At 37.0% G+C, this 13,491-nt stretch overlaps 1 protein-coding gene across 4 annotated transcripts; it reads right to left on the bottom strand.

The window, feature by feature from the left end:
• Positions 1-206: 206 nt before the first annotated feature.
• aktip (akt interacting protein) lies at positions 207-6,751 on the bottom strand. 4 transcript variants are annotated; one of them, XM_026173599.1, is made up of 10 exons: positions 6,551-6,751; positions 5,794-5,919; positions 4,203-4,414; positions 3,952-4,016; positions 3,743-3,843; positions 3,454-3,542; positions 2,257-2,355; positions 1,903-2,010; positions 1,711-1,771; positions 207-1,597 (listed from the first exon to the last, which is right to left on the bottom strand). In XM_026173599.1, exons 2-10 carry the CDS (start codon positions 5,839-5,841, stop codon positions 1,490-1,492), a joined length of 891 nt encoding a protein of 296 aa, XP_026029384.1. In that variant the 5' UTR covers positions 5,842-5,919; positions 6,551-6,751; the 3' UTR covers positions 207-1,489. The 4 variants fall into 4 exon arrangements, with proteins under 4 accessions (XP_026029384.1, XP_026029393.1, XP_026029403.1 ...); XM_026173608.1 differs by having other exon boundaries at positions 5,794-5,915; XM_026173618.1 differs by having other exon boundaries at positions 6,648-6,751.
• Positions 6,752-13,491: the final 6,740 nt, after the last annotated feature.

Below are 13,491 nucleotides of genomic sequence, written 5' to 3'. Positions count from 1 at the left end.
CTTCTTTTGCTTCTGCAAAGTTTTTACAATTTCTGCAACTTTTCAGCTTTTTCAGCTACTTTTTGCATACAGCTTCAGCTTTAAGCATCCACACTGCATTTTCGCAGGAAATGCAAATTTTTCTAGTTATGTTTGAAATACGTTTCTTGTAATCAGGTTTTCATTAGTTCAAAACAAACACTTGAAAAAAAATACATAAACATACATAGCTTTTAAAAATCCTTTTATTGATTTCAAAGAATACCGTTTCAATTTCAAACCTAAGCAGTCAAGAACAAATGGTTCACGCATCAACACATCTGAACTTCTGAAGAGCCCAAATGGCATCATGTAAATTACAATTATTGTTACAACTTTCCCTCTTACAGCAGCTCAAACAACTTTGGCCAACATACCTGCTGTGCTCATTTCTTTATTGAATTTATACTGATTTTAAATCTATTTTCCTACAGTATTTCCAAATACAGCAATCAAGCCAAATTCCTCTGCTTGAAGACTTCAAGTTTGAACTGACACTGGCCTGTAACTAAAGAATATGAAGCACCCCAGTTTATTACCATCCTATTTTGCTGTTGAGTGTCCTAAATAACTAAACTTTATCAAAATAAAGGCGTTTGTCTTCCAGACTTCTGTAATTCTAGAGTAACGTCATTTATTTGGGAGTAATTTACAATTATCTACAAAAAAAAAAGGAAAAAAAAAAAAAGACATTCTCTTACAGAGCACCAATGCAGATGTCTCTTAAACCTCAGCATAGAATCCATTATTTACACATCAAACCTTTAATAACCAATGATATATATATAAAACATTCAAAATTATTTCAAATCTGGCAAAATACATAAGCTTACTTACTTAGAATCTTATTTAAAACCATATTTGCCAACTCTGCTGCAAAGTAAGACAACCGTTTACACAGTGGAAATAAAAAATAACTCATTGTCCAATAAAACACAAATATAAAGCAAATGTCAACCTAACTTGGTAATAGAGGAGGATGTGACAGGGGTTTTTTTTCCCCACCAACACAGCTGTGATTAAACATTCCGAGTCTTACAAATAAACAGTCCTGAGCCAAATTGAACAAGTGGTATTGATATGCAATCCACTGTACTTACAATAAGAATGAAAATAATTTCACTCACATCGTCCACAGCCTTTTGCAGCTGTATGTCATAACGTAACTAAATATGTGAATGGATAAGAAAACGAAAATGAGAATGTACTTTGATTGCATCTTACCCTAAAGGATGTTGACGCATCCATTTGTCATTGTTGATTTAAATATGATACAAACTTGGTTTCCTATTTCTAAAACTCTTTGAGGCCTAAAAAAAAGCTTTTAAAGCCAAGCAATAAATGTGAAGAGCTAATATAAAGTTGCCAACTACCAAGGTTCTACTTTCACACAGATGGCTGATGCAAGCCTGTGGCATGGAATCTGATGCTTCTGACTCCCTCTAGTGGCCACTATCTTGACATTGCAGATTCAGCTCTGGGGAGGATTGTCTTCTTTGCTGAAGGGCTGTGTCGAGCCAGGCTTTACCCAAGACAAACCCGATGCCTGAGATGCCTTGTGGTGATCCTCAGGTCGTCTCTAGGGCAACAACAACAAATTAAAAGCTGCATAATAAGAATCACCAGATAAAATATGCAGATTAAACTCTCTCCTGCTTCGAAAGTGCAAAGTTTTAATTTAGCAAAACTTACCTTGTATGTGAACATCCTGTCTTTTGCTTCTTCATGTACAGCTGGGTTCCATGGGGAAAAACTGAAACCAATGGATCAAAGTGGAGAACCGAACACAAGATAATTTTTTCCCTCTTTAGAGTTTTAACAAACACACACACTTTTTTCCTTATTGTGGTCAGCACTAGAATGTGAAATGGACAGTTGACCAACCTTATTGCGTAGGGATCATCGATCTTTGGCTGATCAAAAAGATGACTGTTGCATAGTTTCACACTATCTACCACTTTGCTTTTGAACAACTGCACATCCTTCTCGTAGCTGGGGAAAAAGAAAGAAAGAAAAAAAAAAAAGCAAGTGTCAAACTTATTTAGCTAGAAACATCACTTTGCACCGAGTGCTAAAAGACCAGTTTCTTAGTCGAGATTTTAATTATGTTTTTCTATAAATGACTAACAAGATTTTTTTTTTTTTTTAACATTTTCAGAGGAAAAATAAAATATACACACACAACAAGTTCCATTAAGGGAAAAAAAAAAAGGCAAAAACCAAGAATGTTAAACTCACAGTACAGCAGCCTCTGGGTTGAGTGGGTCTGTGGTGTTAATCTTGTAAAAAACTGTACGTGCATACATCAGGACTTGCCAGATGTGGTTGTGATTCCGTCTACACACACACAGGTGGATGAAGTCAGTAAATGTTTGATTTATTTTAATTCAGTTACATATCGTATATAGAAAGCCAAAAAAATAAAAAATAAAATAAAAAATTACTGTCGCCCCAAGGTGCTTTATATTGCAGCATAAAGCACATATAATATTACTTTATGAATTAGTTGGTGTCACTAAGATGATTCCAGTGCAGCAGAGAGAAATACTAAGTTTGTTGAAGAAAACTTGCTAGCAAGCAGGTAATTTGTAAGTTAACTCTGCTTCAGGAACAGATGAGTTTTCCTCTGTTAACAAACAGAGCTGTTAGCTACATCTGCATCATGGGGGAGTGCCAAGATGCCTTTAAATGCAAAACTTGTACTACAGTCCATGCCACTGTCAGTCCTTGCTGAATAGCATAATAAACTTGTTTTTACTGCCTTGTGCGTAGTTCAGTTTTTGATAACGTCGAGAAGCACAGCTAGTCATGGCATACAGTTTTTGGATTTGTGTTACTTTTCAGAATCACGTTTCCTGGTGCATATCTCTCTCTCTCTCATATTTTACACCTGTTCAACTGTATGTTACAGCAAATATCTCAGGCAATCGCATGACAGTAAATCAGTCAGGCATGTAAACCTGGTGACGTGCTGAATTTCAAACCAAACATAAGAATGGGAAAGAAAAGTGATTTAAATGACTTTGAATGACTGGGTGGTAGCATGGGTGTGGGCACCAGACAAACTAGTCTGTTTGTTTAAGAAAATGCTGATCTACTGGGTTTAAAACACAGTCTAAAAATAGAAAACATCAGCAAGTGGCAGTTCTCTGCTGAAAATGCCTTGTAGGCACCAGAAGCCAGCGGCGGCCAGTTTCCTTCCAGGTGATAGAAAAGTAACAGTTACTCAAATAAGCATTTGTTACAACCAAGGTATGAAAAAGAGCACCTCTGTTGAACCTTGAAGCCTACAGCAGCAGCCCACACTGAGCTTGGTGATTCATTTAGTTGCTCAAGTTTTTCCAACCCCCCCCCCCCCCAATTCCTTCCACTTCAAAATATAATTCGAGAAAAGTAACAAAGCAAAGTACATAAGCAGAAAAATGATAAACCTACCTCCATTTGGTAAAAGCTCTTCTGACATCAAGCTCTCCAGACACAGGGTCAACAAGTGGATGGAAGACTGGTATGTCAAATACTAATTTCTGAAACAAATTGTTTGCACCATTTTTTCTTAAACCATATTTTATGACAGTTTATGTATACATCATTTATGCTGCTACTTCTTATTTATAATGACATACATCTTGCATTTTCCAATGTTTACTCTTTTTAGCTAAATCATGCAATCTCACTTTTTGGTAAGGGGCAAAATATCAAACAAGAACATTTTTTTAATACTTACAGGACACTCCCCATCTGGATAATTGTCTGGAATATACACAGTGAACTTGAAGACACCATCCTGGTACAAGCCATGTCTGATGAATATGACACCAAACCACACTAGACAGTGAGAGATGCCATTTTAGAATCACTTATCACTTTTTTTGTCTTTCCCCTGATATATAAAAAGTGATTAATTGCATGAACTTTTAAAAGTGGAATCCTTACTTAGTGCAGACTTGTAGGATGGCTGGACATAAATTCCAGGGAGCTTCTGCTTTATCACTAATGTGCTGCAGGTCACAAGAAAAATCAGAAGGGAAACCAAATAAAAACAATTTAAATGATACTGTGAAACTAGTTTAATACAAAATGTATACAGTGGGTATTTTAAAAACAAGGGCTACCAGCATATTGGAGCATGCCAAGAAATTAACAACAAACTGAAATTTAAATTCTGATACTGGACCAATACGTACAACTCAGCCAGCAGAGAGTACTCCAAGTAAAAAGGGCCATAAGAGGCATGCGTGCCATTGGCAGACTGGATTGGGGTACCCATTGGGGAAGGCTTGGTAATAGGGGCTGCATTCTTAGGAATCGGCGGAAGCTGCTTTCTGCCGAAGGGCATCCGGGCTGGACTGGCCCTCTGCTCCCCATGCCCGCTTTGTTCCTCGTTGTCAGATCTCGGCTGTTCAGGATTGAAAACATGACAGGGATCTTAACACATCAAACATTAAAGCCCATGCTATGTGGGAGGGGAAAAAAAAATCAGAAGGAACCCCCTCAGTCAAATTTAGATAGTGTATATAAATGCTCAAACGGTAGACCTAAGGAGTAATCCGATGGCACAGGGTAGTGACCATGTGCTGTGAGTGACCTCTCAAGTTACACTGCCCATCTGGTTTGTAGCTCGTCAGGGAGCCATGTCTAGACAAGAGCAAGCGTTTTCATGCCTAGCTGTAACGCCATCTTACTGATGACGCAAGGATGATAGGAGGAGTTGCGGTAAAGTGTCACAGTGCACTCTGAACACAAAACAGAAGAATGCTGTTTTGAATGGCAGGATACATCAGGAAGCCATAAGAAACAGTGCAAGAAATGCTTGCAATAAATATTGCACTTAAAAAAAATCACTTTAAAAAAAACAAAAAAAAACCCAACCCAACAACAACAACAACAACAACAATGACAACAACAAAAAAACAACCCTTGACTGTAGAATGTGTTAAAATGTACCTTCAATGAGACAAACAAGGTCACTCACACCGTTTTCGTCCCTCCTAAATCCCCTCCCCACCACTGTGGGTGCTGGTGGAAATTTAGTCAAGCAGTAGCAAACTTCACCAAACACCACAACACAGAAAGAGTGGAGACTTTGTTATAATGTAGTTTTAAATCATATGGTTATAGTTAAACTTCACACAATATAAGCATATTTCCCCCAAAATGAGTGGAAAAACCACACCCTTAGGTCGAGTATGAAAGTTTTCCAGTTTAACAAGATTTGTTAACAAGCTTAACAATATGAATCCAAGTGGGAACAGGTGCGGGAATCAAGGCTGAGAAAAGACAAAGCTATACATTTTCTCAGTTTGATGTTTGTCCCCTCAAATGTTAAATTATTAGGACTATCGAAATCAAGTTTTGGCAGACAAGTACAGGTTTTATTTATTTATTTATTTATTTTAATCTTAGGAAGTGCAATCAGCAGAAATACAACCTTTGTAACCCATAGTAAGCTCTACTATACTCCAGGTTTAATAGGCAGTCAAAACATTTTATATGTGAAGATTTTAGTTAAAACAAACAAAACTTACTGCACTGTTAAGTCATCAAAAATCTCCTTTGCAAAGCTCATGACTATCATGTGCAGCACATTTTAGAGAGAGGTTTCCACAGGCTTGTACATATCTGAAAGGCACCTAAGGGCAAGCTTCTGGACACTAAAGTGTTGTATCAATATCAAGTTTGCCATTTTTTCCACAAAAAATACCGAATGGGAATGGCAATGTTTACAGTATGTTTACAGCTTAAAACAAACAAACAAAAAACCTCCACAACGTTTACCTTACGACTTGTATTGGTAGACATGCTCCAGAAGGGGTTTAAGTTCATCACTCGTTCAGAGGTTCAGACTGATGTCCCTCTTTTTATGAAGGTCCCACGACAAGTAGTCTCCGGGCCATTCGCTGCCTTGGTGGAAACAGGAAATAAATGCTATAGTTGAAGTCAAACACACACAACCTAAACACGCATCTCGAAAAAAAATAAATAATAATAATAATAACAACAATAATACTAATCAAGCATCCCATGCAAATTTAGCTAGCATAGCTACTTGCCACCACAAAGTTAACACTAGGACGGGTTGTTTCGGCTAGCTTAGCTTCGTGCTAACCTAGCTGTTTCATTGAAGAAGTTTTAAAGCTTGTGTGTCTAACGTTGTTTGTCGGAGCCGTAACAAATTTTAAACTAATGTTCTGATTTTAACCAAATGTATTGTTAAAGTCTCGTTATTTCTAGTACAAGCATGAGCGATAGTGTCATTCACCACAATCTGAGATTACAGTGCTACGTTAGCAAATGTTATGGACCAGGGTGTTGCAGCTGAACGTAACATATTTCTACTTGACAGCTGGAATTTTGGCAACATAAGCGGTCAAAGCATACGACGAGTTAATTTTACCAGATTTACACAGTCTCATTTGTTTTACTTGACTTACCTAACGTCAGCTTCAGGTTTAAGGTTACATTTGACGTTGCTAACAAAACCAGTCTTTAACTGTGGATCTTGCACTTAAGAGAGCTTATTAATTAAACTCACCGTATTTGCTTGAACTGTATAAACGCCCCTTTAAATATTAATAAATGTTAAGGCGTGTTCCACCTTAATTTTCGAAGGAAAGTGCACAGCTGCTCACCATTCCTTTGGTTACCATTCCAGCTAGCTGGCTAACGTAGGTTAGCTAAATAATTTGACAAACAGAGAAACCGGAGATCAATCTAACAATGAAGGGCGTTTTGCTGCTGTACAACGCGTCCTTATTGGTTCATAAGGAAACAAATCTTAGCAGGTGATTTGCTGGTGACTTCGTCACGTGATAGACAGCGTGCCCTTTAACACACAGGCCTCGAATTCAATGGGGACTTGGATGTTTGAAATAATAATAATAATAAATAAATCCACAAATAAATAAATCTAAAAAATAAAAAATCTAGAGAATAATGACATCCGAAAACCCCCAGAAGAGAGCAGTTCCACCAGCACAAATATTACAGTCTTCTATTTATGGTGACTTGAATTCAAAAAAGACAAATACTGCAATGTGAAGAAAATGTTTGATGTTTAATGTTTAAAGTTTAATTTAAACATTTGCGAATAATACACCTTAAAAGTAAGTCATTGTCTGTAATGTGGATGATAATTTATGTGATAATTTCTGTACTCTAAGTAAAAAAAATAAAATAATAATCATTCATATATATATATATATATATATATATAGATAGATAGATAGATAGATAGATAGATAGATAGATAGATAGATAGATAGATAGATAGATAGATAGATAGATAGATAGATAGATAGATAGATAGATAGATAGATAGATAGATAGATAGATATGTTTTATTTAGGAAAAAAAGCATGTAAAACAGGCACTTTTATGATAGAGAGACATTGTAATTTATTTTGTGAATAACTCGGTGGATGAAAACATTTGTTTTCCAACCCGTCTTCTCGTCATTTTTGGTAAGTGTCATATAAATAAGGTAAAATGGACCAATTGGAAGCCAAACTCTGTTATATTTTCAACTGACATCAATGAGTTTTCTCATTCAGTTGAAAAATAAGAAGCAGCAAATAGCCTAACATTATCTAATACATATACAATTACTGACTAATGTCAACCTCTATCACCCCATGTTTCAATTTATCTTTTTCTTCAGTGTTATGTTTTACATATTCCGCCCACATTTTACCTTTTTACTGTAAGTCTGTTCATATACTGTTAATATTATTGTTATGTGAGAAAAAGTAGATGCTGATGGAATCAGGTTATTGGACGTTAAACACTTTTTGAATCATATACAGTGGAAACAGTAAAGCAGTGATTATTCAGGGGTTACATGTTGCAGAATTTTGAAATGATTTACCTTTTTTTAAATAAATATTAGTGGATCCATGGATCTAGCATTTTAAATAAACATCAAAATACACACTGCGCTGTAGCATTACTTTAACCTTTCGGTGTACTGCATAACAAATTCCCCTGGAGGCAAGATGGATCCAAGCCATGTGTCACACATTTTTTAAACTTTTGACCATGCTTCATTGACAGTTTACTCTCTTGATTGATTGATTTCTTAATAATTACCGCTAATTATTTTTCTGGGTGAGAGGGGGGAAAAAACTAATTTAATGCATGGGTGATTGCACTAATTGGAAGAAATGACATTGTCCAAGTTTCAGAGTAAATACAAATTATTGACTCTGTTATTGTTATCTGATTGTATATTGTCCCAAGTACACGTCACTGTCAAAAGTAATTAGTGTACTGCTTTTTTATGGGGCAGCCAACAAGGCAAGGTCACAATCACTACTTTGGCATGTACAAATCAAAGACCACCTCAAAACAAATAAGTTTATGCCTGCTTTGCCTTCTTTGACATTGGGATAAACTGTGTGACCCCAACAAGGGTGCAAATATCCACACCACTGCTCCTGTAATGAGTTTTTTGTCTTTGCCATTGATTCTTTATCTAATCAATTATTGTGACCTTGTTTGGTCAAACAAATATACTAATGAATGTAATTAAAACGAGGAGATTGGATTACCTAATTAAATATGTGACCTGTTGGAGCTGGATTTGCTTTTATATTGAAATTTTTTGTTTAGCTGAAATGGCCAGAGTCAAATAGCATACCCTCAGCAGCATTCACTTTTTTTTCCTTAAGATCTATTTGAGCAGGCGCTTAAACAGATTCTAAGTTTGCCAGGAGATATACAGCAAATCTGGAGTGTGCATTTGAATAGGAAGCATCATATTGGCATCAGATCCCTTTATATACATTTGCCAAGTAGATCAGTGATGTAATGGGATATTTCTCTGTCTGATTGTTCCTGTCTAAAAGATTTATATAGTATATAGTGGTTTCAGCAGAATTTTCCAGCTGTGCACTTTTAGATGGAGCCAGAATTTAAATTTAAGATGAAATATGTTCCCTTCTGTCAGTCCATATCTTTAGAGAATTTTAGGCCCGCTGATTCAGATCTACAATTTAGTTTAAATGACAGTTAAAAATTACAATTGGCAGTCCCTGGTGAAACCTGACTTGACAGCACATAGATAAAAAAAAGTGAAAACAGATGACTCCACATCCAGATAATATGTAATAACAATGTTAGTTTGAATAAAGAAAGCCAAATCTAGATTCAAATGTAATATTCATTTTAGAAATATGAACGACTGGGGAGTAAAGGTTAAAAAAAGAAAAAAAAGGACAACATCAACCAAATCCTTCATATAGCAATAGTCTTTCCTTATCCCTGAGGCTATGGCCTGGCTAAAACCTCAATGCAGCAATTATTTGCTGTAATGACTGCAGTTGAAATAAGCCTGGAGATTTTATTAAACCAAATGAGAGAATCATCTGTGTATTATCACCTTGTGATTGACAGTGACAAGTGTTGGGCAGGCTCGGATGTGAGCATGATGAAGAAGCTCTCGGCAAAGCTCTTGATAATGTTACCCCTGATAAAGTTGCCTGGAAGACCTCAGCCAACATACGGGGAGGGAAAGCTCCACGCATATTAATTCCAATTGTCAGATCCCTCCAGTATGTGCGGGGGGGTTCTAGTCTGGCTGGCAGCCCTGGCTGCCCCTCTATTCACTGACTGGCATTTTACACAACTAATGAAAAAGAAATCCATTGTGCTGATCATATGCATAGATTTCATTCTATAATAATGATGAAATAGAAATATTCATAATAAAAGTAAAGGTCACTCACTGCTGTGGCTAAGCTTCCTAAGCTGCAACCTTTGCAAGAGCAGTTGTTAGGTTCCAGTGATAAAATAGGAAAGAAAATGGAGAGACGTCAAGTTTTAACCATACAGAAGCCAATATGTGAAACCCTGTGACCAATCCAATCTGCTGCGAACTGTACCACTACTGTACCATGTGTTTATCTCTCTCTCCAAAACAACACTGTTGATGTCTTCGGATTGAACTAACAGGCCTGTTTCTTCAGTGTCCAGTGGCAAGGTTAAAAGTCAGATGCACAGTTCTGATTTACATTGTTCTCTCTCTGGAGTGAAGTTTGACAGCTAGTGTATACACACTGCGGATTTGTCTGTCTAGTTAATAAAACACAGGGAAATATTAACAGCCACCTTTCCTCTCTGCAGCACACTCATCCTCCATATGTAGGTCATCTGAGCTCCTACAGGTATATGAGCAGTGGAGCACAGGGGTGGAAGACAAGCATGTCTCTCCTGTGAAGGACATTCACAAGATTATTATCACCCGCTACCACTTCCTCGCTGAGCCTGTCTTCATATGCATCATACATTGGCATTTATTAGTGCCATGCTCTAAGTACAGGCCATGTTATTGAATTTGAATATCAGCTCCTAGCCACATTCACAGGCCTTGGAAATATATTATATTAAGATGAAGCAATCTCATTTAATAACACACAACTAATAAAAGGAGAACAGATTGGAAATTAAATTTATGAATATTGCTTGGCAGCAGGAGAGATAAAAAAAAAAAAAGCCAAGTTGGTCTGTCATATGCAGATATTTCTTTAGCTGTAAGCACAGGTATTGGAAATTTTCTGAGACCCCCCTCCCCACAACCCATGAGTAACATGTTGAGAAGCCAGCAGCCATTGTATATGAACATGTTTTCTGTTCTTCAGTTTTTGTCTTTGTTTAAAAGTAGAACTACAGGCTACCTTGACCTAACTGGATGGAAGAAGTTTGGACAAATTTTGCAGGATGGTGTGTTACACGTGATCTTGTGTAGCATTAAGTCTCCTAAGTTTTGGTTATCATTATTTTTACCCTTGTTAAATTGTGTGAGCATCTTATGGTTAAAGAGGATTCTTTTAAGCCAGTGACAAAATGTATAAAAAAAGGACATGGCCAGCAAGTACAAAAGCCTTTTTCCCTTTTTTCTCTAAAATGTTGAAAAACTGTCTTTCTTCCAAGAGCAGTCATATCAGTCTGTGCCAGAGCCTGGTAGCTCAAATTATAAAATGTCAGTTCTTCACTTTAAAGACTGCGCTTCAAATGAGCCCATAATTTTTCCCTCTTCTGTCATTTATGGGCAACATTCTGTTGGTCAGTGTTTTAGTGCTGCGTATGTGTGCACGTGCATATATCCCGCAGCATTTTGCCAAGACATCCGACAAGGCCGGCCCATCTGTGTGTAAATGTTGACTCCCAGCGGAGCTGTGACTGTCACTTTTGTCAGCCTAGTGCCAGGCATTGATCGCTACATATATCTTGCTCTGTAGGCTACTTCCAAAACTTCATCAACAGATGCAGCTGCAGAATTGATTAGCAGCGAGTCAATGACCAAATCTCTTAGAAAACATTTTTATTTATGTGTGTGTTTATGTGGATAGCTTAGAGGGCCATTAGTGGGATTACCTTTGAGGCTTGGCTGAACAACAGATGTTCAAGGATAACTCAATCAATTTGACTTACAAGAGGCCGCAGTTGCCGGAAACAAGTGATAGGATTTTGTATGTGTGTGTGTGTTGGGGGGAACTTGGGGTGAGCAAAAACAGTTCACTGCGGTAATGAGCAGGTGCAGTACGCCCATTTTTGAGAGTGAGATCATTGACAGGTTTTCTAAGATTACAGCACAAACTTACCAAAATGAATACCTCGCTAAAAATCTTACAAAAGGTTATTTCTTAAACGAGTTCTGTCTTCTTTGACTGCATGCTGTTATTTATAGATATAGGTAAACACAAATAAATATAAATTCCTAATTTCTATTAAAGTAAGTAAATGTTTAAGACAATAATGTGTTTGGCTTTATGCTAAAAAACCTTATTATTGCTGTCATTTATTATAAGAAATATGTAAAGTACAAAATATATGTATTAATTAAATATGAGCCCAAACAAAACTATAAATAAGTAAAACATTTTCAATATAAGGAGCACCAGCCTCCAGGAAGTTTTAATTTGTGTGGAATATTGCATATAATTATACGAGCATCTATACTGAATTCAAATGAATGTTTGATATGGATATTTCTTATTATATTTAAATAATCTCAGTTCGGCACAAAATTGATTATTTCTCAGAGAAGATCGCGTTCTTTCATTCTTTTCAATTTTCCCGTTTCCTCTCATGAATCAAATGGTGAATAAATGTGTTGCAGAGACTCACGATCTGCCTTTCAAGTCCATGCTTATGCTTCCTTATCTGCAAACTTATTAAAATTAAGTCGGAACACAAAATGGTATTTAAAAAGTTTAAGTGAAACAATTTGCATTGGGAGTGTGTGAAAATGCTAATGCATTCTTTCACTAAGCCTCACAATCACTGTCATCCACTTTGAGCTCTGATTGTTTTCCACATGGATGGCTTCATTCATTATTGCAAAATTATAAACATAAAGAATATCTCTGTATTAATATTTCTGCTTTTTGTAAAAGCTCAATCAACCATAATGTCCTCATTTTTTCTCTGTGAACCTCATTTTATATTATCTCACTACTCAAGGAATGGATGTCCCAAAAGGGATTTATTTCATTTATCAGGATTATTGAATTAAATTAAACGAGACACTTACCCCAAGCCAAACAGTGGTACCTTATCCACTTAAAAGGTAGGCCTGCTCTTCACTGCTATTTAGGCAAACACATTAGGCAGCAAATACCTTTTGTTGGCTTAGCTTATGTTACTGCATAATTCATTTGTTCATTAAGCAAAAGTGTTGAAAGTGCTTGAGGTAAGTGGAAATGGTCTAGTATTGAATGGATCTTTAATTAAGGTACTCTACAATGACAGCTACACAACGGACGACATATGCATCATACTTGTTTACAAGCAGAATTAGTAGGGAAACAGACAATAACTTTAAAACAATGGAAAAGAGTTAGATGGGCTGAATAGGTAAATACACATGTTTACTTTAAAAGAGTATTGATCTGTGCATATGGACAGTATAAGGTGCATGTGCGTCTAAATCAATTTCACAAGCTATCGTTTAATTTTTAAAAGCTTTTTTGTGTGCAAAAATGTCATTTTTATTACCTCAGAAAGGCAAATATCTAAAAGCTGAAGAGTCTGGAGAGGCGTTCAAGAAGCCTCCTGTCATACTTGTGTTCAGCAGCAGATGGCAGGCTGTTTCCACTGATGGACTAGATCCTGACGCGAGCACATGCTGAACTTGTGTACCCCGCTGTTGGTTTCCCAGACCTCACTGCTCTTGCCTGTGAAATGCATTCCCATTAAAAAGGCATTTCTAAAGCCAACGCCAGTGCTATAACAATCATCTCCCCAAAGCCAAGCCTCCACACCCGGGAGCACGGCACTGCCACACAGGCAGACATGTGGCGGCTGCCACAAACAAAGGCCCTTGCTCTCCTCCCTATTCCTCTTCCCTAAGTCTCCACATGGTTACAGGCCGGCCTGCCAGGGCCAATTACACCCACAGCCCAGTGTGTGAGGTCTCACAGAGACCCCAATCACCACTAACAAGATCAAGGCTAACTCTCTATCACATCACATACA

This window comes from Astatotilapia calliptera, chromosome 1 (assembly GCF_900246225.1).
Source record: "Astatotilapia calliptera chromosome 1, fAstCal1.2, whole genome shotgun sequence".
NCBI classification, from domain to species: domain Eukaryota; kingdom Metazoa; phylum Chordata; class Actinopteri; order Cichliformes; family Cichlidae; genus Astatotilapia; species Astatotilapia calliptera.
This window is presented reverse-complemented; position numbering and strand designations above follow the sequence as displayed.

Coding starts and splice junctions, on each gene's coding strand:
- aktip (XM_026173599.1), bottom strand. CDS start 5,841: ATGAACTTAAACCCCTTCTGGAGCATGTCTACCAATACAAGTCGTAAG. Junction 4,017..4,202: donor TACTCTCTGCTGGCTGAGTT/GTACGTATTGGT, acceptor TGTGACCTGCAG/CACATTAGTGATAAAGCAGA. Junction 1,772..1,902: donor GATGATCCCTACGCAATAAG/GTTGGTCAACTG, acceptor CATTGGTTTCAG/TTTTTCCCCATGGAACCCAG.